The sequence below is a fragment of the Sciurus carolinensis genome, chromosome 4 (genome assembly GCF_902686445.1).
Source record: "Sciurus carolinensis chromosome 4, mSciCar1.2, whole genome shotgun sequence".
Classification (NCBI taxonomy): domain Eukaryota; kingdom Metazoa; phylum Chordata; class Mammalia; order Rodentia; family Sciuridae; genus Sciurus; species Sciurus carolinensis.
The window spans coordinates 155,510,823-155,537,297 of record NC_062216.1 but is presented as its reverse complement, the minus strand read 5'-3'; the positions used below and the strand labels follow the sequence as shown (position 1 = coordinate 155,537,297).

Sequence of the window (26,475 nt, the reverse complement as noted above, 5' to 3'; positions counted from 1 at the left end):
TTATTGTAAACAAATGGGATACATGTTGTTTCTGTTTGTACATGGAGTAACAGCATACCATTTGCATATTCATACATTTACATAGAGTAAAGATGTTTGATTCATTCTGTTATTTTTTTCCTTCCCCCCACCCCTCCCACCTCTCTTTTCCCTCTATACAGTCCCTCCTTCCTCCATTCTTGCCCCCCATTACGTGTCATCATCCGCTTATTAGTGAGATCATTTGTCTTTTGGATTTTTGAGATTGGCTTATCTCACTTAACATGATATTCTCCAATTTCTGGATGCTGGATTTTATTGAAGGTTTTTCTACATCATTGAGGCGATCATGTGAGCCTTGTTCTTAATTCTATTTTTATGTCATATTACATTTATTGTTCTGCATATATCAAACCAACTTTGCATCCCTAGGATGAAACCTACTTGATAATGTAGTACTGTATTCTTAATGTGTTTTTAGCATGTTTGCCAATGTTTTATTAAGTATTTCTCCATAGCAGTAGTAATCCCTAAGATGGAACTGGCTTCAGGGGAATAGAACCAGTATAGTTTCAATGGCTCCTATACTCAGAAGTACCCTCTGTTTGAGTTTAGTGTTCTTCTTCTTATTTTTTTATTTGAGAAGCTTACCATTTGCTGATAATCTTTTTGCCTTATTTGTGTTACCATCATGTATTTTTTAATCTGCCTTCTATTGCTGGGTCATTTTCCTTAAATTTTTGTTGTTTTATTTTTTGTTGTTTTTAATCAACTGAGTATGTTTTAGATGAGTTTAAGGCTTATACTTAATGAAGCATATAGTTTGCTGGGTTCTTATATGTGCTGTGGGCTTTAGTTAATAATAATGTACCAATATTGGTCCATCAATTTTAACAAATATACCACCCTAATGCAAGGTGTTAATGATAAGAAAACTATGAGTTGCAGGGGCATCTTGTCAAAATTCTTAATAGCATTATGTCTAAATTTGTATTTTTAAGTGGTATCTGTGAGAAATTTGAACTTGTTCTTTGGCCTGCCATTGCTTATCTACTATCCTACCTCTTGCCATATCCCTACCTTAGTGGGCAGGACTCTTGGTCACCTCCAGCCCGACCGTGGTGCCCCTGCACACTCAGCATGTGTTCACATTACAATGAGACCATAAGTGTGAGGCAAGACAAGGTTGGGTACACTTGAATTGCAGGGCAGAGCCCCTGGGTACCCATGAGGGTCTGCCCTCATGCTGTTAGTGTCCTCATGCTTGAGGGCAATGCATTAAGTGGCAAACAATAATACCATGACAGCTCTAGAGAGAGATCATGGGAAAATGTGGGTTTGTTTGTTTGTTCATCCCCTGCTTTTGGAAGAAGGAATCCCACCTTTTCATATTGTGCTGTTCTGAAAACTCTACATAGCATGACCTGAATCCTTCACTACCATTCTGTATCTGTTTAATTTCAGCTCCTCAGAGACATTCTCTAGTCTCTCTAATGTAGGGGTTACAGATTCTTACTTTAAAAGAATTTGAAGGTACAATAAATTTAGCCTTTGTCATTCTTATGGTCCTTGTGGCAACTATTCACCTCTGATGTTGCAGCTGGAAAATAGTCATGGACGATACACGAATGAATGGGCATGGCTATAAAAAGTTCACTTATGGACAGAAAAATTGGTGTTTCATACAACTTTCACACATTGATAATGTAATTCTTCCATTGATTTTTTTCCCATCTATTTAAAATGTGAAAGCCATTTTCAGTTCACAGGCTTTACAAAAATAGTCAGATGCTAGATTTTGCCCATGAGCTGCAGTTTTCTGACTCCTGTTAATGTGTGTGGTTGCAAGTCCTACAGAAAAAGGAGACATGAGTGCTGTACCAGTTTTAGAAAGGAGGAGCTACAGTAGACACCATTCCTTTTACACTTTAAAACATGGCAAATTGCATTTTTAATTTCGGTTAATTTGTGAAAACACTTTCATATACCTAATGGCTCAGCGGAATTCCATTTGAGTAGTTAAAAAATTAGAATGTATTAAAATAAAAATGTAAGTGAATGTTCTAGACCCATCCTCTTTTATCTGAAGTTTTAGTATCCTACCATCTCTCTAATCTTGCCCCCCCCACTGCTTTTATTTTAGTCCTCCAGACATGACTCTGTCCTTTGTGTTTTGAGGCACCATCTGCTTTTCTCTAGATTTGAACACATGAACCTTCCTTCTGATTTAACTACTTATGTAATATTGAGTAAAGCATTTGACCTCTCTCAGTCACTGCATTCTACACTAGTTTGGGTAATTAATGCTAGCTGCTACAACAGACAAATGCAGAATCTCAATGACTTAACATAAAAGGTTTTACTTTAACTTGTCATAAAGCCAAATGGGTTACATGACCTTCCTTCAACTACTTCATCTGGACAGTAAGAGAGGAATTAAAAAAAAAAAAAAAACTTTCTTATATTAAACAGTTAATTGTTCACAATTGGTCATTTGACCCAACCCAAATGCAAATAAGACTGTGAAATAAAAGGGAGACCATGTGATAGTTGTATTGAGTACTAAAATAATAAGTAAAGTAATTCCTTAGAACAGGAGTTACCAGATGTTTGCTCTAAAGAGCCAAACAGTTAGTATTTTAAGTATTGTGGATAATTTGACTTCCCTATCACAACTACTTATTCTGCCAATGTAGTGTGAGAGCAGCCATAGGCAATAAGTAAATGAATGGACAATGGGCAGAGTTATGTTCTAATTTATTTTATTTTCTGAAATAGGAGGAAGGCCAGATTTGGACCACAAGTTATACTGTGCTGACCCTTACTTTAGAATCTGACTAACATAAAATTATTCTAATTTTTTATCACCTCAGATACTCAGTGAGCTTTGGGCATTGACTTCCTCCTAATATTCCATACACTAATGATATGGAATTGGCTAATGATAACCAATAGACAGTTCTGAAGTTCAAACAAGGATGAAGTCAAATGATCACTGCTCAGTGGTCTTTGAACTTTCTTTTAGCCTTCCTTCCTTCCTTCCTTCTTCCAGGTAGTTCCTCTGAAGCTGTATTTCAGTGTGAGATCATAGCATACCACTCAAAGAAAGGAAGAGAGGTATGTAGACTTGCATAAACATGTCCCGAGCAATCTAAACTGGGTCTCTATAGCATATGAACATACATCTCATGTACCTCTGGCAGAGGGGTGTATACATTGAGAAATCTGCCACCCTAGACCTCTTACTTAGAATCAACCTTTACACCTAATCAGATGCCAAGTCCTACAGTTAACTGCATTAACCATCTCCTAAAAACATCTACTGTCTCAACCTTATTGCTGCTGCTTTTCTACAGGACCTTATAAGGTCTTGGCTGGGATTTTATAACATCTTGCTAAATAATTCCCCTTCCTCTTGTCCAACCCAGACCAACCCATTCTCTAAACTGCTAAAGTGAGTTTTTAAAATACTCATCCAATTATGAAGCATTCTTGCTTGTAAATCATTCAGTGGCTCATTAAAATATTCAGGCTAAAGACCAAACTCCTTAACATAGCATTTAGACCCCTTTATGATTTGGCCTCTGCAACTTCCAGTATTTTACATCTTGAACTCACCACTACTTTTGCATGCTCTTCACTGTAGCCATACTGACCTACTAACAGTTTTGTGCTTTCTTCTTCACAGAAGCCTTTTCTGATTCCCTCCCTAAAGCAGAGGCCCACCTTTTGGCTCCCTTATATTCTGTGCTTCCACATACTGTAGCTCTTATCAGTGACTACATATACTGTACACTCCAATGAAGAATAATTGCTTGCCTCTTCCCTCATGCACCATCTCTCCTCCCATCTCAAGCTTATAATACCCAGAGAACAGACAATATCTTTGTCTATCTATCATTCCATTTGCAGTGTTTACCATGCATGGGAACCTGCAATTTAATATATACTCAGAAAATATTAGTAGAAAGAGTTAGAAAGAAAGAAAAGAACTTGTTTGTCTTCATAATCACATAACAATCTGTTTTTAATACAATTAGAACTGTGAGTAGGTGGTATTTAAACACATATTTAGGAAACATTTAGAAGGGAGGAAATCATATACATCAGTTGACTTTTATAAAACTTATGGGTGGAACATTATAGAAAAGTGGCACATTGTCTTCATATAAAATGAAACAAAAACATAATATGATATAATAAAACCTAGAATATGGACATGCCTGTGTTTCTATTAGAACTGGTGTCATAGCTTATACCTCTTTAATTGCTGTTATACAACCTAGTGCAAAGAACATTGAATGTGAATTTGAGATTTAGTGGCCTCAAGGAAGACATTTCATAAGAAACCAAACCTGACATTAAACCCTGATCTTATATACTTCAAAAGTAACTGAGTCTTATGTGGGTACTATTTGAATTCTATTACTGAGTTGATATGTCATAATAATAAATGAGTTGCACTCTCTTGTATAAAAATATTTATGCCTTTTAACCTGCTTCATAAAGATGTTGCAGTGTTGAAAGAATAAAGCATATTGTGATAATTTTATATCTTATATTAAAAACTGTAAGATGCAGATATTTTCTTTTTTAAAAGTATAATGACTGGGGAGATAGCCCAGTTGGTAGAGTGCTTGCCTTGCAAGCACAAGGCCCTGGGTTCAATCCCCAGCACACACACACAAAAAAAAATTATAATTTTGTCAAGACCTTTATTTAATTTATTGATTTATATGTGGTGCTGAGAATTGAATCCAGTGTCTCACACATGCTAGGCAAGTGCTCTACTACTGAGCTACAATCCCAGCCCAGGATACAGATATTTTCTATATGATTATTTTACATTATAGACTAAATGATATCTACTCAGAACACTGTAAGAGACATAATATATGAATATCTTATAGGAAATAATCTATAAAGTACAGTGATTAAATCAATAAATATTTAAGGGCAAAGAAATCAAAAGTTTATTGTCTTTGGGGGAAAGTGAAGTATAATAAACTTTACAAAGTATACATTTAGTCTCATAAGTATTATAAGAAACTATTAATATTTCAGTAATATTCATAAAGAAAATAAATGTAAAACTTGCATTGATTCTTGGAAATGGACATACATCTGAGAGCCAAAAAGACTGCAATTTTTCCAAAGGACAATGTTAGAAGCACAGATAGGCAGGAGGAAAAAGTGAATATAATTAAAAGTGTGGGAAAAAACCAGAAAACTGCTATAGGGAATATTCCATTACTGACAAAGGGTATAGATTATATCTGCTATTGCTCCATGATTTTAACTTTTATGTTTAAATTGACTTTTCTTGCTATTCGGGGATTAATTAAAATCCTTAAAAAAGAAAATCAAAGTTCACTACAAATACCAAGATTCTTAGATCCTAGAAAATGTTCCATATAACTTTACTTAATTCTGGTGATTGAATTTCAGCATATGGTACTTGGGGATGATATCTAATTCTACCAGTTCCTTGGACTATATAAAGAATGAAAAAATGGAAGTGCCTTAATTATACTTCAATGTTGCAACAGTTGCTTTTATTATTAGATTCTATGTCCTCAGGGTCTAGCAAATGCCAGATGTTTAATAAATGTTAGTTGAACGAAAGGTGACTTAAAGTTGCAACTTTCAAAATTGATCATTAAGAGAAATACTGTGTAATGTATTTTTTACAATTTTCTGGGAAAATCAAATAAAAACCCTAAATTATTTTATCAACTGTAGCACATTTTTTCATTAAACAAACTTTGTATTATGTAATTCATCAAGTGATTGTTTAGTATCTTTGTAAAGCACAATCATATTTTAGGTAGAGAACCCAAATAGTTTAAATGAAAAAAAAATCATCACTTAGATTAAATTGTTGGGGATGTTGGGCTAACAATGAATATGATCATATTAATATTTTTGTCATGCTTATTTTAGCCTAAACAGCGAACATCCATTGTGTCTTCTCTGGATTTTCATCGAATGAATCACAACCAAGAATATTTTGAAATCAACACATCAACAGGGTGTACAAGCTTTACTGCCAGCCCTCCTGTTAGCCCACCCACCTCTTCTGTGGGAACCACAGAAATTAAGAATGAGGACACTGACCATACAGGTGAAGTAATTCAATTTTTGCAGTTGCATTTTTTAACTTTTAAGATTAAACAGTTTATGAGTTAGAGGAATTAAGAGGAGTCTTCATACAAATTGTATTGTACTTTTGGTTCACATATATGTGTGGCAATGTAGGGCTTTACAATTTTTGTCAGAGTGTGGGTATAATATTCTTTTTGAATATGTTAATGGTCTTTCAAGTGTTAAGCATTGAATATGATGCTTTAACGTTGGCACATTACATGGTAGCCAAGGACCTAGAAACACTCTTCTTGCACTGCTACTTACCCCTCTTCACACAGGAGTTGCAAATAATTAACATTTGACTTTGTTGATAGCTGCTATGAGGCTAGAGAACCTGTAATAAGGGTATCTGGTAAGACTGAGTTGGACAATGGGGGCAAGGGTGGATTTTCTACCTTCTTAAGCCAAGACGCACTTGGAGAGGAGGGGTGTGGGGGCAAGGGGAAGATTAAGAAAAGTAACTGCATCCACCAATAAAACATACATGGTTCCACTCAGTCAGATTTGCAATATTTCCTTTCTTCGGGGACAAAGGAACTAATAACTAGCTGGTAAGGTCAAGGGACAGAAATATGAGAAGTGGAACCCAAAGAGGCTCTTTCCTTTCTAATTTACAATAGGCATGCTATTCAATTACTTTCCTTCAAAAAGATATGATTTTAAAACCAGTAGATGTTATTGCAATGAATTTTAGTATCATAAAGTCTGGTCAGTATGGGCATTCTGTGTAATATTTCTTCAAAATTTGTGTGTATGAGCATTTGTCTACACATGTATATATTTGGTATTTAAGTTCTTTGATCTGACTCTACTTTTAAAGCATTAATACAAATATTCAAAAACATATAGCCAAAGAATTGTTTACCCTGAGGGAAAAAAAAGCCAAGATTTTAAAAGTAATGACTCATGGGAGTGGTAAGATTGATATTCCATGGAAATTATCATCCAACCTTTTATGGCAGCAGGAATCATATTTATAAAGTGTAACTCGAAGTGCATCATTACCATGCTTAAAATGTAAAGGCTTCCCACTCAGAATAAAATCCAGCTCCTTACCATGGCCATAAGGCCCAGTTTAGCCTGGATCCTAACTAGTTCCTTTAACTTTACCTTTAGCAAACTCAAGGCCCACACTGGCCTTCGTTGCCTGACAACTGGTTCTGGGGCTTTTGCACTTTGGTTCTTCAGTCTGTAGTTTCTATCTTTAAATTTTCATGTGTCTGAGTATCATTTTCATTTTGTCCTGAATGTGTTTCCTTATAGAGACCTTTCCAAGAGCACCCTATCTCAAGTAGAAGCCCCCAATATGATGATAAAGAACAACAATAATGATAAACAAATACTTAAGTGTCAAGCACTATTTTAGGTATTTTGGGTATATCAACTCACTTAATTCTTATGACTGTGATGTGAATTAGGGATTATTATCTGCAGATAAGGAAATACAAGCACAAAGAGAATGAGTAACAAAATAACCACCCATAAAGACCAAGATGGGTGTTAAACCTGGTGCAAGAGCTCATGTTCTGTTGCTGTAGTCACTTCTATGAAATCTTCCTGTCTTATTTCTTCCACAGCCTTATTTGCTACATAAAATAATATTGATTACCTTTTATATTGTATCTTCTGTAATCTTTCTAGAATTCAATAGATGGGTCACTGGCACATTTTAGGCATTGAAGTCACACTACCTGTCTGATTACTAATTATGAGACTAAACCTCTAGTCCAGCTAGACTCTGATCTTTTAATGCTCCAGTTTTCTTATCTGTAGAATTAGATTTAGAATGAATTTATTAGATTAACTTACCCTGAAATGTGATAATGCATGTAAAGTGATTAGCATAGTATCTGACACAGTTAATGCTCAACAAATAATAATAACTATTAGTAGTAGTAGCAGAAATTATGCTATTACCATAATTCTTAGTCATCTGCATCAAGCCTGTTCATCCAAGGTGTGTTTAGTGTTTATCTGCTATGAGCCAAATGCAATTTTATAATAGAGGAGAAATGGGGTGTGATTTGTAAAGAAATATGGTATTTGGACCCTGGACAGGGTTCTAGGTTATATAATTATTATTCAATCATTACTTATTTGAATGCCTAGTTACAGATTTAAAATTCTAAAATGGAGGAATGAAAAGTATTTTGATATTTGCCTTTAGGAAAATCTTTCTTGGTTTTACTTCAGTTATAACACTATGCTTTTTGGATGATTAAGTTTTAAATTTTTTTCCAACAATCCTTTCAGGTAGATAGAAATATTGTTATTTTTTTTTAATTAAAAACAAGAAAAGTTAGAGGCCTAGTCTCAAAGACCTGGTACCTCTCTACACTCTAATACTGATCACCAGAGAGAAGGTATGAACACACATATTACTGCTGCTGGGACTTTAGTGGCACCATGTACAACGTGTGGAGAAACTGTCATCAGGATGTTTTCAGGTCTGATCTTTAAACAGAACCAAAATCTTACCTTTTAGCAGTTGAAATAGTTTCTAGTAGCATGTTACTATGGTTTTCTAATGTTATATGTCACTTCCCCATTTCATCAAAAAATTTTAGAGAATGATATTTAATAATAATGTGGAAGGACAGTACTGATTTTATGTTAAAAAGTAAACCTTGAAATTATAAAAGTAAAACTTTTAAGCTAGACATTTATCTTCTTGAAAAAGTAGCATTTCATTATCTTGCAGAGAGATAATTGGTTATACTTTGTATTTAAGAACCTTCACTAAAGACATTGTACTTGGTACATAGAGAAAGAGAATGCATTTGAGTCCATTCTAATATTGATTTTCTCAGTATTTTCCATCAAATACCATAACTTTTCTGATTTTCAATTTGCTCATCTGAAAAGGAGAAATAATATCTATTGCTTTGGGTATTTGCAGTCAAAAATGAATTTACTATGTGAATGCACTTTGTAAACTATCAAAACTAATATTCTTTAATATTATGATTATAATTTAATGTTTTACTTCTCTTTTTCTTTGCTATTATTGTTTGAAGTATATAATAGTTTTAAGATAACAGAGCCCTCGATAAGCCTATACTTCTTATTTATGGGGACTGACCTTCTCTCGACTTAAACATGGAATTATATTAATTGATACACCTGAAGTCCATTTTATAAATGATAGGTTGCACAAAAAATTAATCTCAACAAAAATGACATTTAATAAACAAAGATTAATGCACCTTCGAAAGTGAATTGGATTCTACACAAGCACTAAGTGAACCAATGAATTATAATAGGTCATTTAAAAAGTATACAAAATCGTGATTAAACTTTCAACTTATGTGTCATCAAAAAAGGTTATTAGGCCTGGTGCAGTGGGATTACACGTCTGTAATCCCAGTGGGTTGGGAAGCTGAGGCAGGAGTATCATGAGTTCAAAGCCAGCCTCAGCAAAAGCAAGGTACTAAGCAACTCAGTGAGACCCTATCTCCAAATAAAATACAAAATAGGGCTGGGGATGTGGCTCAGTGGTCTAGAGCCCCTGAGTTCAATCCCTAGTCCCCCCACCCCCCCAAAAAAGAAGGTTTTTAAAGAGGAAGAGCTTTGGTATTAGGCAGACTGGGGAATGATATAAACAGACTTGCATTTAAATTTAACTACAAAGATTAGTGTTAATTATTAGAAAGTAGATTGAAATGAAGTGAGATTAGAAGTGGGAAGAAACAATGTCACCAGCAATGGAAATAGGTACATGGTTTTGAGAGATACGAGGAAAGGGTAATTGATAGGTTGAGGTATTTGACTGGATATACACAGGTGAGGGAGAAAAGTTGAAAGAGGGCTCGTAAGTTCCTAGCTTAAGCAGATGGGCCAGATCTGTATGTATGCTATTCTTTGAAATGAAGAATATTGGTAGGTAAGAATGTGGGGAAAGGGAATAGATCATGTAAGGCCTATTAATAGGCCATTGAAGGACTTTGGCTTTTACTTAGAATGAAATGTAGGGCCAATTCAGGACTTCCAGAAGAAGAGTCACATCATCTATTTCTATTTTATGAGGATTCCTCCGTTGTACAGAGAATGGACTGGGAAGGGGAACAGGGTGGAAGAAGGAAGGCCAGTTAGAAGGCAAAAGCGACTTTGCAGTAAGACACGAGAGGAGGGCAGCCAAGGTCAAAGATGAAGCAGTGGAGGTGGAGAGAAACAGGGATGTTGGACATATTTTTAAGGCAGGTGCAATAGGAGTTTGTTATTTGAGAGATAAGATAAGGTACCCCCCAAAAGCTCACATGCGAGACACTGCAGGAAAGTTCACAGGAGAAATAATTGGGTTGTAAGAGTCTTAACCCAATCAGTGAATTAATCCCTGATGGGAGTAATTGAAGTGGTAGTGTGTGACTGAAGGAAGTGGGAATTGGGGCATGGCTATGGGGTATATATTTTCTATCTGGGGAGTGGAGTCTGCTTCCTGATGATGCAAGGTGCTTCCCTCTGCCACATTCTTCTGCCATGATGTTTTGCCTCACCTTGAGCCTCAAGGAATGGAGCTGGCCTTCTATGGACTAACACCTCTGAAACCGTGAGCCCTCAAATAAACCTTTTCTCCTCCATAAGTTTTCTGGTCAGATCATTTAGTCACAGCAGTGAAAAAACTGACTAAAATAGTGTTCATGGAGGAGTAGATGTGATATGTGTGAAAAAGACAATTAAGAATCTATTCAAGATTTTTGTCCTGAACAACTGTAAGAATTGATTTTCTATCATCTGACATACTAGAAGGTCTGGAAAGAACAGATTCAGTGAATAGGGAGAAATACTAAGAGTTCATTTTAAATTCCAGTTGCCTATTAGATATCTGATATCTGAAAATGTGTGTCAAGTAGACAACTGATGATCCAGTCTGATGATATAAATGTGAATATCATCACAGTCAGAAGAAAGGTGCATAAAATCATTCAGAAGGGTGGAGTGACCAGCTTGGTCAAATGTAACTGATGTATTGAGTAGCATGAGGAATAAGAGGTCATTCATGGATTTACCAGCAAGGGCTTCATTTCTGATCTTGATAAGAGCAACTTGGTTAGAATTGATGGGATATAAGCCCAATATGATGAACTGAAGGGAAGTTGGGTATAACGGACTTAATTAGAGGAAGAATAGACTACCCTGTTTTCAAGGGGGGGATTTTAAAATTTTGATGAAGGAGGGGAAATAAGTGATAGGTTCTATTAGTCAATACAAAAAATTGGTTTTAGATCAGAGCCAATGAGCAAGACATTTCTTCTGTGAGTACAAATGCTAGCAGGGTATCCAAGTGGTGAGAATCTGTCTATGGAAAACCTTATAGTTTCCATTTTATCTGTAAAGTAGAAAACAGAAGTTCCAGTTCAGGAGGAAAATGCAGAGTTTGAAGAAAGAGGAGAGTGTGAAATAGTTTATTAGGAGAAAGAGTAAATGAACAAAAAAAGGTTCAGTGTGATCACCTGGCAGCATCAAAGGCCCATTTGTGCTCATGAATTTAAAATTAGATTATTCAATGCAGTTCTGTTTTTTCTCCAACCTAGGTTAACTGGAAGATATAGATGCACAGATTTGGAGAGTCGAATTTTACATAGATTGTGGTTTTGTTAAATGGGTATGTTGAAGTGTTTGAAGAACAGGAAATATGAATTCGAGAGAGTGAGTGTATATTTGACAGAACTTAGAGAAGAAAGAAGAACAACAACAAAGGGAGAAGTGACAATGACCAACCACTATGACACTGACTTGGAGATTCCAGTAGGGTTCAAGGATTGCTGGAGTCCAAGAATAAAGAAGAGGGCTAGAATGAAAGTGGATTCTGTGAACAGGATGCCCATGAAACTAGGAATGATTATAAACATCGGTAATCACCAGTCCCTAAAACTATGCCAGTGAGCAGCAGTGTACAAAAATTTCCTGGAGGCAATGCTTGATGTGCATGTGGTAAAGATATTATCTCACTCTGTAGGCTCTCTCTTCACATTACTGATTGTTTCCTTTGCTGAGAAGAATTTTAGCTTGAATCCATTCCATTGATTCTTGATTTTATTTCTTGTGCTTTGGGAGTCTTGTTAAAGAAGTCTCATCCTAAGCCAACATGATGAAGATTTGGGCCTACTTTTTCTTCTGTTAGGTGCAGGATCTCTGGTCTAATTCCTAAGTCTTTGATCCACTTCGAGTTGAGTTTTGTACAGGATGAAAGATAGGGTTTTAATTTCACTTTGCTGCATATGGATTTCTAGTTTTCCTAGCACCATTTGTTGAAGAGGCTATCTTTTCTCTATTGTATGTTTTTGGCACCTTTTTCTAGTATGAGGTAACTGTGTGTTTGTGGGTTTCTCTCTGTGTCTTCCATGCCATTTTTGTTACTGTTGTTCAGTAGTACAGTTTAAGATCTGATATTGTGATGCCTCCTGCTTCACTCTTCTTGCTTGGGATTGCTTTGGTTATTCTGGATTTCTCATTTTTCCAAATGAATTTCATGATTGCTTTCTATTTCTATGAGGAAAGATGTTGGGATTTTAATTGGAATTGCAGTGAATCTGTATAATGCTTTTGGTAGTATGACCATTTTGACAATACGAATTCTGCCTATCCAAGAACTTGAAAGATCTTTCCATCTTCTAAGGTCTTCTTTAATTTCTTTCTTTAGTGTTCTGTAATTGTAATTGTAGAGGGATTTCACCTCTTTTGTTAGACTGATTCACAAATATTTTTTTTTTTTGAAGCTATTGTGAATGGGGTAGTTTTCCTAATTTCTCTTTCAGAGGATTCATAACTATTGTAGAGAAATGCATTAGATTTCTGGGTGTTGATTTTATATCCTGCTACTTTGTTGAATTATTTTATTAGTTCTAGAAGTTTTCTGGTGAAATTTTTTTGGATCCTCTAAATACAGAATTATGTCATCAGCAAATAGTGATAGTTTGAGTTCTTCTTTTCCTATTCATATCCCTTTAATTTCTTTCATTTAATTGCTCTGGCTAGAGTTTCAAGGACTATGTTGAGAGAGGGCATCCCTTTCTTGTTATAGTTGTTAGGGGGAATGCTTTCAATTTTTCTCCATTTAGAATGATTTTGGCCTTAGGTTTAGCATAGGCAGTTTTTACAATGTTGAGAGATGCTCCTTGTATACCTATTTTTTCCAGCGTTTTGAACATGAAGTGGTGCTGTATTTTGTCAAATGCCTTTTCTACATCTAGTGAGATGACCATGTGATTCTTATCTTTAAGTTTATTGATGTGATGAATTACATTTATTGATTTCCATATATGGAACCAACCTTGCATCCTTGGTATGAACCCCATTTGATCATGGTGCCCTATCTTTTTAATATGTTTTTGTATGTGATTTGCCAGAATTTTATTAAGAATTTTTGCATCTTTGTTCATCAGGGATATTGGTCTGAAGTTTTTTTTTTTTTTTCCTTGATATGTCTATGTTTGATTTGGGTATCAGGGTGATACTAACCTCATAGAATGATTTTGGAAGTGTTCTCTACTTTTCTATTTCACAGAATACTTTGAGGAGTATTGGTATTAGTTCTTCTTTGAACATCTTATAGAGCTGGGCTGAGAATCCTTCTGGTCCTGCGGTCTTCTTGGTTGGTAGGCTTTTGATGGCATCTTCTATTTATTGCTTGAAATTTATCTGTTTTAATTGTGGGGCTGGGGATATAGCTTAGTTGGAGAGGGATTGCCTTGTAAGCACAAGGCCCTGGGTTCAATCCCCAGTACCCCCCAAAAATTATTAAATTGTGTATGTCATCCTGATTCAGTTTGAGTAGATCATTTGTTTCTAGAAATTTGTCAATGTCTTTGAGATTTTCTATTTTGTTAAAGTACAAATATCCAAAATAGTTTCTAATTATCTTCTGTATTTCAGTGGTATCTGTCATGATATTTCTTTTTTCATCATGAGTTTTAGTAATTTGAGTTTTTTTTCTCTCCTCTTCATTAATTTGGCTGAGGGTTTATCAATTTTACTTATTTTTTCAAAGAACCAATTTTTTTGTTTTGTCAATTTTTTTCAATTGTTTCTGTTTCAATTTTCTTGATTTCAGTTCTAATTTTAATTATTTTCTGTCTTCTACTACTTTTGGTGTTGATCTGTTCTTTTTTTTTTAGGGTTTTATGATGTAATGTTAGTCATTTATTTGTTGATTTTTAATTCTATTGATGAACGAGCCCCATGCAATGAACTTTCCTCTTAGTACTGCCTTCATAGTGTCCCAGAGATTTTGATATGTTGTATTGGTGTTCTTATTTACCTCTAAGAATTTTTTAATCTCCTCCCTGATGTCTTCTGCTATCCATGCATCGTTCAGTAGTGTATTATTTAGCCTCTAGGTATTGGAGTAGTTTCTATTTTTATTTATCATCGATTTGTGATTTCATTTCATTATGATCTGATAGAATGCAAGGTAGTATCTCTATCTTCTTGAATTTGCTAAGAGTTGCTTTGTGGCATAACATATGTTCTGTTTTAGAGAAGGATCCATGTGCTGCTGAGAAAAAAAAGTATATTCACTCATTGATGGATGGAATATTCTAGTTATGTCTGCTAAGTGTAAGTTATTGATAGTATTATTGAGATCTATAGTTTCTTTGTTTAGTTTTTGTTTGGAAGATCTATCCAGTGGTGAGAGAGGTGTATTAAAGTCGCCCAGGATTATGGTGTATGGTCTATTTGATTCCTGAAATTGAGAAGGGTTTGTTTGATGTATGTAGATGCTCCATTGTTTGGGGCATATTTATGATTGTTATGTCTTGTTGATGTATGATTTCCTTAAGCAGTACGAAATATTCTTCTTTATCCCTGCTGACTAACTTTGGCTTGCAGTTCCCTTTATCTAATATGAGGCTGGAAACCCCTGCTTTTTTATGCAGGCCATGAGGGTGATTGTTTTTTTTCCCCCATCCTTTTACTTTCTGTCTGTGGATGTCTTTTCCTATGAGATGGACCTCTTGAAGGCAGCATATTGTTGGGTCTTTTTTTTTTAAATCCATTCTGCTGGTCTATGTCTCTTGATTAATGAGTTTAGACCATTAACATTCAGGGTTATTATTGATTTGTATTCCTGGCCATTTTGGTTTATTTTTGATATTTAATTTGACTTGGTTTCTCCTTTGATTGTTTTATCTTTTAGTGTAGATCCTACCTTTGTTGTCTTTCATTGTTGTTTTTCCATTTCCTCCTCATGGATTATTTTGCTGAAAATGTTCCTTAGTACAGACTTTCTAGTTGTAAATTCTTTTAACTTTTGTTTATCATGGAAAGTTTTATTTCATCATCAAATCTGAAACTTAATTTTGCTGATGTAAGATTCTTGGTTGGCATCTATTTTCTTTCAGAGTTTGGTATATATTGTTCCAGGACCTCCTAGCTTTGAGGGTATAGGTTGAAAAATTTGCTGAAATCTGAATTGATTTCCCCCCCATATGTAATTTGATACTTTTTGCTTGTGGCCTTTATAATTCTATATTTTATATGTTGGGCATTTACATTATAATGTGATTTGGTATGAATTTGTTGTAATTTTGTACATTTGGTGCCCTATAAGCCTCTTGTATTTGAATTTCCATTTCATTCTTCAGGTTTGGGAAATTTTCTGATATTATTTCATCGAAAATATTGTGCATTCCTTTGGTTTGTATCTCTGTGTCTTCCTCTATACTGATAATTCTTAAATTTTGTCATTGGAGGTTCTGTTCATGATTTCTTACCATCTTCACTGTGTGGTCAACTTTATTTTCAAGATTATATATTTGGTTTTCATTTGTTGAGATTCTGTCTTCCAAGTGATCTAGTCTGTTGGTGATGCTTTCTATTGAGTTTTTTCAAGGATTCATTTCGTGTTTTTTTAGAATCTCTATCTCTTTATTGCAGTAATTTTTGCTACGTTCATTTTTTTTTTTTTTTTTTTTGGCAGTGCTGGAGATTGAACCCAGGGCCTTGTGCTTGACAAGCAAGCACTCTACCAACTGAGCTATCTTCCCAGCCCCTGCTACATTCATTTTCTCTCTCATCTCTTTATTGAAGTGATCTTTCCTTGCCTGTATTTACTCTCTTCACAGATCATTTTAATTATGTACATTCTGAGCTCCTTCTCTGATATTTCTTTTACTATGCTGTTAATGGAGTCTATTATTGTAGCATCTTGGTTTGTTTAGGGTGCTTTATTCTCTTGTTTTTTTATGTTGTTCATGTGTCTTCCCCTCTAGTAGTGTGGCTCCGAGGTATTACAGCTTCTACCCTATAGATTTAGATTTATAGTATCCCCTGCAGGTTTCCAATACCTCACCTTTAAAGAGGAGATCAATAGTAACAGCATCCAATGCAAATAATATGTAGCCTTAAACCAAATAGCCCCTATTAAGAAGTTTACAGAATTGTTGTAATAAATAGAAATGATGTGTTCCATTATTATCTACAATATAAACAGTAGGTTTGCAATAAGGTCTACAGTTTCTAATGGTGGGCAAAGAGAGCTGGGGGAAAGTGTAGGATGTGATGTTTATCAGATGAGAATATAGAGGTATTAGATCACAGGAAGCATGATGAGGAATCAATAGGAGTCAACTATTAGCAGGAGAGAAGAGAGAAAGAGACTCTCAGTTGTAACCAAGCCTACAGAGAGCTTGGTGATGGTCTTCCAGGTTCTGGCTCTTGTCCTCAGGTGGAAGTGGCCTCATCTCTACTTGGCAGCAGCAGTGTCAAACCTGTAGGTACCTTGATGTTGGACTTCCAGGCCTGGGCTGGTGTCCCATGATGGAAACTGCCCCAACCAACAGTGGCAGTGGTGGCAGCAGAGTTCACCCAAGACGGCCGCAGAGGTGTCCCAGGATGGAGGTGACCACTTTCAGAGATAGGGCTGTGAGGACAGTCTGTGTGGTGGCATTGGGTGGCCTGTTCAGAGATGCAGCGCTGTGGTGGGTATTGTTGAGGCAGGCAGTTGCCTCCAGGCCCTGTGTGTTGTCCTAAGGTGGAGGCTATCATGGAGCGGGCTGTGGTGGCAGCTGCAGTGTCTCGAGATAGCGGCGGGGCTGGGGAGCCACACTTGATAGATGGGGAGCTGCAGCGTGGTTGGTTCTCCGTTTGGCACAGCAGGGCAGGGCAGTCTCCTACTCTTTCTTGAGGTGCGAAGACCCCTCATATTGTTCCCTGGCTGCCACGGTCCACCCCTTCTATAGAAATTCCTCCTTCCTCCTAACCACCATGCTTCTCATTCTCATGTGATCCTTTTGAATGACCAGAGAGCCCATGTGCTAAGAGATTTGGTCTCTGGGATACCCTTAGTAGTTGTCAGTGCATTCTTTTTATCCTCAGTAATAGTTATTAATTGTTTAAATAGAGGTGGTGAGAAGTACTGGAAAACAGAATCTATTTTAAAGGTAGAGCCTGTGGGGCTAGGATATAGCTCAGTGGTAACGTATCTGCCTCACATTCACAAAGCCCTGGTTTCGGCACCCAGTTCCAAAAAAGACAAATAATAATAATAATCATAAAGATAGAGCCTACTTTTTTTTAAGGATTGAATGTAAGATATGAGAAAATACAAGGCACCAATATGTGATTCAAGAATTTGGGGCCCTTTTGAATCACTGGAAGGATAGAATTGATATCAATTAGGATGGGGAAGTCATTTTTGGACATTTTAGTTTGAAACATTATTAGATATGAAAGTACTAGTGTTGAGTAGATAGTTGAGAATGATTTTTGCAGGGTGGGAGGAGGCCATGTGATAATTTCAAGTTCATCAAAAGTAGAAGGTATCAGTTTTAAAAGAATAAAAGCAGAGTCTTAGCCTATACTGAGTAACTTAGGAGTTCTGAGTTCCTCGGTGAAAACGTCCTAGAGAGGTGTGCTGTGAATTCCTGGGAGAAAAAGAAGATGAGAATAATAAGCCATAATAGATGTTCTGTCTTTAAGGAAAGATCTGGAAATCTCTGTATGAAGAATTTTGTGAATTAGCACCTTCTCAACGGTACCTATTAAGTGAGTTAACTGCCTTAGGTAACCGATTATTTATTTCCAGATTTGTTAGTATTTTTCATTCCATCCACCTCCTGCTGAAGAAAACTGATGAGAGAGGAAAATATTTTTTAAAAATAAAGTGGAAAAGTGCCTTTTTCCAAGTTGAAGAAATAACAAAAACAAAAGTCTTTGAGTGCTCGGCAGCATAGGATGCTTTTCTGCAAAGGAGAAGAAGCACTAGAGGGAAACTAAAATTAGGATGGAGAGGGTGGCATTGACCTCTCAGGCTCATCAGGGATTACCAGAAAGGCAAATGTAGGCCTTCCTTTTAATTAGTTCATATGGATTTGAAACAGACCTCCTAAAGCTGAGACAGAGTTATTACAACAGCTACTGGACTTGGGCAGCTGAGGGAGGCCAAAGACAGGCTACTGAGATTGTCTTCAAACTCCAAGCTAAGATTCAGGGTGAGTTTGATGGGAAAAATTAAGGGTTAGTAGGAATAATGTATAATTACATCTTTGAGACTTTTTTCCTCATAAATGTGCGTTAAATGAACTAGCATCCCAGAAAAGAGCAGAACTCTGAGAAACAAAGAGATATTAACTAGATTAATATAGTGAGGAAAGATTGTTCTTCAAAGAAGGAATAGCATATTTTAAAAAATCCCTGTGGTAGAAGTAACATTCAACTACAGGTCAGACAGAAAGGAGAGAAATGGCAGGAATTGAAAACACACAGGGACTTGAAGCCTGATCATGAAGGCTTTGTGAGGTGCAGGATTTCAGTCTTTATCCTAAAAGCAATGAGAAATCATTGACAGGTACTATAAATGGAGAGAGATGATCCAATTTGCATTTTACTGTCTTATGGCTTCTGTTTTCTCTGGAAACTAGAAACAAGGTTTTCCTTGAAGGGTGACCAGAGAGAGCAAAGACCAGAATTTGAGGAGAGTGGAGAAAGTTTGACGTAGATGTTATTCTAACTCCTATGTGGATCCTGGGGGCAATGGAGGAGAGGGAATAGTGGAGCATGAGTATCTTCCCAGTGTACCTGTGACCTGTAGGTGATATGTTTATGCCATTATTTATGCCAAGACCCTTCTGACAGGGCCTATAGCTCCTTTTGTCTGGCTTGACTCTGAGAGGTAAAGGGGTCCCTCAGTCTTTGCCAGGCCTACCATCCATTTACCCTATTTTTGCTGCAGAATCCCTTCTTTAGAGAGGCCCCATGCCAGCCAGTGTGACTTTCAACCCAGGTGCTCTCTGAGGCCCTCTTCTGGAAATCATAGGAACTTTTGGGTTTCATTTATAACTAAGGAAAATTTGCAGGGCCCAGAAAATTTATCCTTAAGATCTTGCTATTCCATACCAAGGAAAACTATCAAGTTTAACAGGCTGTGGCTATGCCCAGAATCTACAAAGTTCAGAAACAAGAATTCAGCATACACATGTGGACCAATTTCTTTATTCTTCTTTTCTCATTCAGAATTTTCCTTTTTAAAATTTCTCAGAAGTTGTTTTTATCTTTCTTCTCCTGGAGTGGTTTTATCCTTCCTCTCCTCTCCTATCCTAAGGTAGAGTCTGTTGGCTTGTTAGCCCACCTTCTCCTTCCTGAGAGTATGAAGTCCCCGGTCTAGCTATGCATCAGGAAAGGATTCCAATGGAACATAATTTAAGGATGAAAACACATCCAGTTATTTTTTTTGAAATCCCTGTTACATTAGGGAAGCACCAATAAATGAAAAATACATAAATGCATCATATGTTTAATTAATGTAGCTTTGAAACTGCTTAATAAATATTGCCATTATAATATTTAGTGCTGTTACTACTATAGGTCTGGGCAGCAAGCAGAGCCTGGACTCTTTAAGAATTCAACACAAGGCCAGGCGGATGGCGCAAGGCTGGGCGGGCTTCTCCGAGGAGGAGCTGAGGAGGCTGAAGCAGAACAAAGATCCATTTGAACCACAACGCAGTCTCCCTGGGAAGAAAACTCGACAACAACTTCAGCGAGAAAAAGCCCTTCTAGAGCAAAGCCAGAAACTTGGACTTGAAGATGGACCAGGCTCATTACCTCTGGAGCAGCTACTTTCTGCTCCAAAACAGAGACTTAACACTCAAGAACCACATTCTCCCTCCCCTACTCTTCCTAGTCCTCTTACAGTCCCCTCTCCTGCTGGTGATGGAAAACCACAGGGTATTAAAAGTCAGGGAAGGGAACCAGGACTTGAGAATTCCCATGGTGGTCACAAGAAAGTTGAGCTCCTACCTCCAAAGCCAGATTGCAAATTGGAGAAAAAGAAAGTGGAATTGCAAGAAAAATCTCGTTGGGAAGTCCTCCAACAGGAACAGCGACTAATGGAAGAAAAAAATAAACGTAAGAAAGCTCTTTTGGCTAAAGCAATTGCAGAAAGATCTAAAAGAACTCAGGCAGAGACCATGAAATTAAAGCAGATCCAGAAGGAATTGCAGGCTTTAGATGACATGATATCTGCTGACATTGGAATCCTCAGGAACCGGATCCATCAGGCCAACCTGGACTATTCATATGCACAGAAGCGATTTGACAGGGCCGAAGCTGAGTACATTACAGCAAAGCTAGATCTGCAGCGAAAGACTGAGATAAAGAAGCAACTCACTGAGCACCTTTGCACAATCATACAGCAGAATGAGCTTTGGAAAGCCAAGAAGTTGGAGGAGCTGATGAAGCAGCTGGATATGCAAGCTGATGAGGAGACCTTGGAACTCGAGGTAGAGGTGGAAAGACTGCTTCGTGAACAGGAAGCAGAAGCAGGGAAGCATGAGGCCCTTGGAGAGAGGCCATGTCAGTCTGCTGAGGAGAGTGCCAAAGAGGACAAAAAGCCACAGGAGCAGTCTTCTTCCCTGGAGGTAGACAAACAGTGTGGAAGTTCTAGCAGCTTCCCCCATGTGAGTCCAGACTGCCCAAACCAAGGGATTAATGATGTGCCAGCTGCTCTGGCCATATGAAGTGCCAGTGTTCTTTTTAGCTAATATGATATTCAGTGAAGTATATTCTCTGCAATAGATTATGCCCTGGTCTCTTAAAAGGGCCTCTTTAAAACTTAATTTTTGAATCTGTGATTAGTTTTAGTAGGGTAACATGTTTGGCCATTGCAGAGTCCCAAATGATGATCGTTTTATAGCAGGGGCATATTTCACCCCAATTTCAACCAGTTGTTCCTTTAACCCTTACTCCTGGGTTAAATAAGTGACTTAAAGGATGAAGAGCATGAGACCCTTGACTCAAGCCCCAGCGCCACAAAAAGAAGAAAAGGGTAGAAGAAAAAATACATGGTTAGAATAATTTTAGACCAAGTAAATACAAAAAGTAAATTAAAAATGACACTCATTACCTAATGACACTCATTTAACTTCTCCTGGGAGAAGTGTTGAAAATGGAATGTAATCAATTAAAGACACAAAAATTAATGCATAAAGAGTGGAAGATCAGGTCTTCCTGATCTTACTAGAGTTGTAAAATTCAATTTGGAAATAGTAGTTTATATACCAAACTACATAGTACATGCTATAGTATAGTGTATGCTATAAAGAGTAGTTTTATATAAAGAACAAAACCACTTCAGGCAACATTACTTTTGTCTTTAATTTGCCTCTAAATGGTTTTAGTTTACCATCTGAATTTTTGTTAGTTGATACACACACATATATGTATATAAAAGTCCTATGTATGTGTAACTTTACTTTTAATGTATTCTCTTTTTAAATAACAAATTGATCAGGTTAATTTAAACAGTGAAAACATTTCTAACATAAGGCTGAAAATAATATGGAAGATCTTATTGCTATTTTTGATTTTTCAAAAAATTGATGTATTTTCTTTTTAATGTTACTTGTAAATGTATGTTTTGTATGTTGAATATAAATTATCTGGCATAAAAAAAAGCATTTTATTACTTTAATACTTTGTTAATTACCTGTTGCTAATACTTGACCACTACATTGTGCTATATGTGAAGATGTATATAAATATTGTAGCTTTGTCATGAAATCTGTGACTATTACATTAATTTATGATCTATTTATCAGAAATTCCCCAAAATAAAAATAATTTCATCTTAAGTTTTTAGAACAGGAACTACTATTAAAAGATAAGAAAGAATATAATGTTATCTATAATAGTTTCTTGAAAAGTTGGGACATACTATTTTTAAGTGGGTTTGGTTGAGGATATTATCTTTTGGTAGTTTGGGTGATATTTGTACTTGCATGTAATTTAGTTAATAGTATAATTTTCATTACTGACCTCTCTCAACAGAAGCATTTATATAGGACCTGTTTTTATTTATGGATAGCATACATAAAAACTGAAAGCTTCATTGCCCAAGACAGTCTTATTTTTTTAAGGAGTAAATCAGTCTGATGTTAAAAAAAAAAAAAAAAAAAAAAAAAAAGAATTCAACACAAGCTCAGAGCAGCTAGGTGCTGTGAGTCCAGCAGGCCCCAGAATCTTAAATTCACAGAATTGTTCAGAATGAACAGATCAACCTGCTCATGACCAAGGCTAGGGTTTCTGTTTGCTCCATGCCTCAGTCTCATGCATCCTGGGGCTGAGGGAGCCACAGAAGCTGGACCTGTGTCACTGTTATGGACAGCCAGAGTTCAACACCTGCTAACCTATCCAAAATTGCAGCAGCAGCAAGAGGGCAACAGTTCCCAAGGGGTTTTGTGTTGAAAATCTGTTTTTATTTTCTTCTCATTTAAGCTTTTATTAACTCAATTTTTTGTTGCTTTTACCTTCTGTTATTGCATGTGAAAATATAACTGCTTCATTAGCTGGGATTTTCTTTGAGATTCACATTCATTGTAGTATATATCTTCTAATTACCCTATTGAGTTTGCTGGATAGTTTTCTCTCTGATTTTGTCCATCAAATTATTTATATCACTTGGAAAAAAAATCCTGCTTATCAGTTACATTTGCGTGACAAATGTGTAATCATCATAGCTAAAAGTAAAACCGAGGGGGGAAGCTGACAGTAATGTTTTTTAAAAAGGACTGGGGAGTCTATGGGTATTACCAAGTCTGTGCTATGGAAAACTCCTCTTCCTACCTCCAGATGAAGACACTTTCCAAATTGCTTAGCCCTTTTCTCTACTCACATCAGCTGTTGCTACAGGTGTCCGTCCACTTTGCCCTTTTGTTCTTTACACCTGTCTGTGTTATGCTGGTGCCTGGTGTGTTTACCCTCATGCTGGCCCTTCGCTTTATGCATCATGCCATTCAGAACTTGTTTCACATATTCCCCCAGGTAACTTCCTGTATACTAAGTAGACCAAATGAGTTCCCCACTTCTGCAATTGCAAACTCTAATGACCTCAACTCTTCTACTTGACTCTTGGCATCCGTGGTAGGCAGGTTCTAAGAAGACCCCATGACTTCTCCCTGACCATGCCTTTGTGTAATGTCCTCCTTCTGAGTATGTGTGTGGCCTCTAACTTGCTACTAGTCAATGACAAAGGTGATGAAGTATAACTCCCATTTTTGTGATGACTTATGGCAAAGTAAAAGGGATTTTGCAGATCTAATTAAGGTTTCTATCTCTGACTTTAAGTTTGAGGAGAGATTATTCTTGATGTGCCTGTACTAATCAGTGATCCATTGTAAGGACTAAAGACTGCAACTGGAAGGAACAGTCTTTGTCCCTATGTTGTTGGCTTTGGAGATATAACCCATGTGAGTTCTATAGTTGCAAGGACGTGAATTCTGCGAAAAGCATGTCTGCTGCTTTGGAGAAGATCCTGAGCTCCAAATGAGACTGCAGACCTGGCTATTGCCTGGATTACAACCTGGTAAAACCCTAAGCAGAAGGCACAGTAAAGGCATGCCTAGATTCCTGACTTGTGTAACTAGAGGTGATAAATGTATGCTGTTGTGAGCCACTAAGTACATTGTGACTTGTTATACAGAGATAGAAACTTAATAGTATCTCATGTTTCCTCAATTTGGGACAGAAGGAGACTCTCCATCTACCTGACCAAAAGTTACCTTTCAGATCAGTATCAGTCCCTTGGTCTCATTGAGATCACACAGTTGAGAGTGAAGAACTTCTAAATATACTCTTTTACCTCCAAATCCACTCAGTTAATCATTTATGCATTTTCTATTAAACCATCATTCCCAAATAAATACTAGTTTTTTATTTTAATAGGTACTAAATTGTGAAGCTAAGGCTCTAAAAATAAATGTTAAAATGTGAGACAGAAGATGGAAAACTATATTAGGGATTATCTAGACCTGAAACCCCCAAATTATTGATGACTGACACCTAAACTTCCCATCTCCAAGACTTGGCTATTTATCAGAGCAAGCAGAGTTTTTGTTTTTGATTTATTTAGCATATATCTGATCATGCCATCCCACTGTTCAATAACCTTATGTCTTGTCACTGATTAAGAACTATATATGAATATGTCACTGTTTAAGAACCATACATGAACTTCTATATGAATGTGTCCAAATGTCTTGGTGTGCCCTAACATGGTTCTATCTATTTACCTCTCCTGCTACTTACCTCTATCCAAATATACCAGGTATTCCTAAGTGCATTGTTCTTAGAATTTATTGCTCCTTGGTTCATAGCATACTCCTCTGTCAACTTGGCTTGCCTTCCCATCTAATCTGCCTAATAAATTTCAATTCTTGTATGAAATTTGTCTAAAAGTAAATGTCTTAGTCTGTTCGGGCTGCTATAACAAAGTACCATAAACCGACTAGCTGATAAACAATAGAAATTTCTTACAATTCACATCCAGGCACCAACAGATTTGATGACTAGTTTAGGCTATTTCTGGTTCATAGACAGCCTTTTTTGTATACTCACATGGTGGGGAAAGGGCAAATGAGCTCCCTTGGTCCTCTGTTATAAGGGTACTGAGCCTATTCATGAGCACTTCACCTTCATGACTAAATCACTTCCTAATATCATCACCTAGGGGGGCAGATTTCAACACATGAATTCTGGGGAGACACAAATATTGATTCCAGAGGTGACTTCCTTTATGAAACCTTCTTTAACTCCACCAATCATGCATCCATGTGGCCATTAGAAGTCTTCAGATATCTCTGCCAATGTGTACTTTACACAAATATATTTGTTTACATGTCTGTGAGATCCTTAAATGCAGGGATCATGTCTCAGATAAAATGTATCCCTGGTGCCTAGCATGGTGAATGACTTAACGACAGATGTTCAACAAATGATGAATAATTAGCAACTGCATGAATATTTGCTTTGTTGGAATTCTACCACCTACTAGTAACCTATTTTGGTTTTATAGTAAGGCAAGATCAACTTTTTTCTTAACTATATTGCTTTTTCCTGAGCCAAGGAGCCCACCTTTCATTGTTCATTTTTTTGTTTGTTTTACCTAAAATGCCTCAGAGAGAAATGTCATTTTTAAGGTAAACTTTTGTTACATAATTGATCTGATTTTACAGATGAAAAGTTTGCAGTTATTTACATTGGGAAGATATTTGATTTTCTTAGACAATTATAAAGTAGTTGATGCAGGATTTTCAAAATCATTAAAATCACTCTAGAAAGCAATGTATCTGATAAAGTGTAATCATTTCTAATTTCTTTCCCTTTTTATTTTAGTGGACCACTATCTAAGGCTTAATATTTAACAAAACAGTAAAAACTTAAATAATCCCTGTTCTTTCATAAAATCAAAACAATACTTAGTATGGCTTTCTCTCTCTCTCTCTCTTTCTTTCTTTCCTACAATTGATTTTTTCTTTTTCAATGCTTTAGCTGCTTTCTACATTAGTGTTGGGTGAGGTTGGGAATATTGTATTAGGGCATGGGAATTTGAAGAGAGCAAGACCTTTCAACATATTAGAATCAATATGCAGAATGAATACCACTGACAGAATTCTAACTTCTGACAAGCAGTTCACAGTAGCTACAGATAAACTCTCACTTGTATGTGTAGGTGATGTTTCCATAGCATAGTTCTCCTTACTTAGAAAAGCTAGTAGGGTGTATTAGAAATGCAAATATGCTACAAAGAATAAACATTTATTCCAGAGTCAAAGATGTGATTTTTGCATTATCCACTCTTTGGCTCTCAGTTAGGTCCATTGTTTGTCTCTGTTCTATTAGCACAGATGTCTATGTTCTCATTTATGAACTCACATGATCAAGAGTTGACTGCATAAAAGCTAATCATAGATTTCAGACTTCCTTTTGGAAAGTGCACGTGAAAGGAAACATTATTAACTAAACAGATCTCTCACTTCCTAGTAGAGACAAGCTGATGTCTTAGGTGAAGGATTTAGATTATATATTACATAACTTCAAAGTATTTTTTATATTTCTTCCTGCTGAGTACTAAGTAAA

General features: G+C 36.4%; 2 protein-coding genes across 14 annotated transcripts in view; both read left to right on the top strand.

Annotated features, from left to right (window-relative positions):
* Anks1b (ankyrin repeat and sterile alpha motif domain containing 1B) overlaps positions 1-26,475 on the top strand; it is a 1,141,006-nt gene that overhangs the window by 547,871 nt on the left and 566,660 nt on the right. For all 13 annotated transcript variants that reach the window (XM_047548161.1, XM_047548162.1, XM_047548158.1 and 10 more), the window contains one exon: positions 5,923-6,103. In XM_047548161.1, coding sequence (XP_047404117.1) covers positions 5,923-6,103 — 181 coding nt within the window. The remainder of the gene's footprint in view (positions 1-5,922; positions 6,104-26,475) is intronic.
* LOC124982190 (RAB6-interacting golgin-like) lies at positions 19,986-21,080 on the top strand. The gene has a single exon (XM_047548438.1). The coding sequence runs from the start codon at positions 19,986-19,988 to the stop codon at positions 21,078-21,080; it is 1,095 nt and encodes a 364-aa protein (XP_047404394.1).

Excerpts from the sequence above, each read along its gene's own strand:
- LOC124982190 (XM_047548438.1), top strand. The coding sequence starts at position 19,986 with ATGGCGCAAGGCTGGGCGGGCTTCTCCGAGGAGGAGCTGAGGAGGCTG.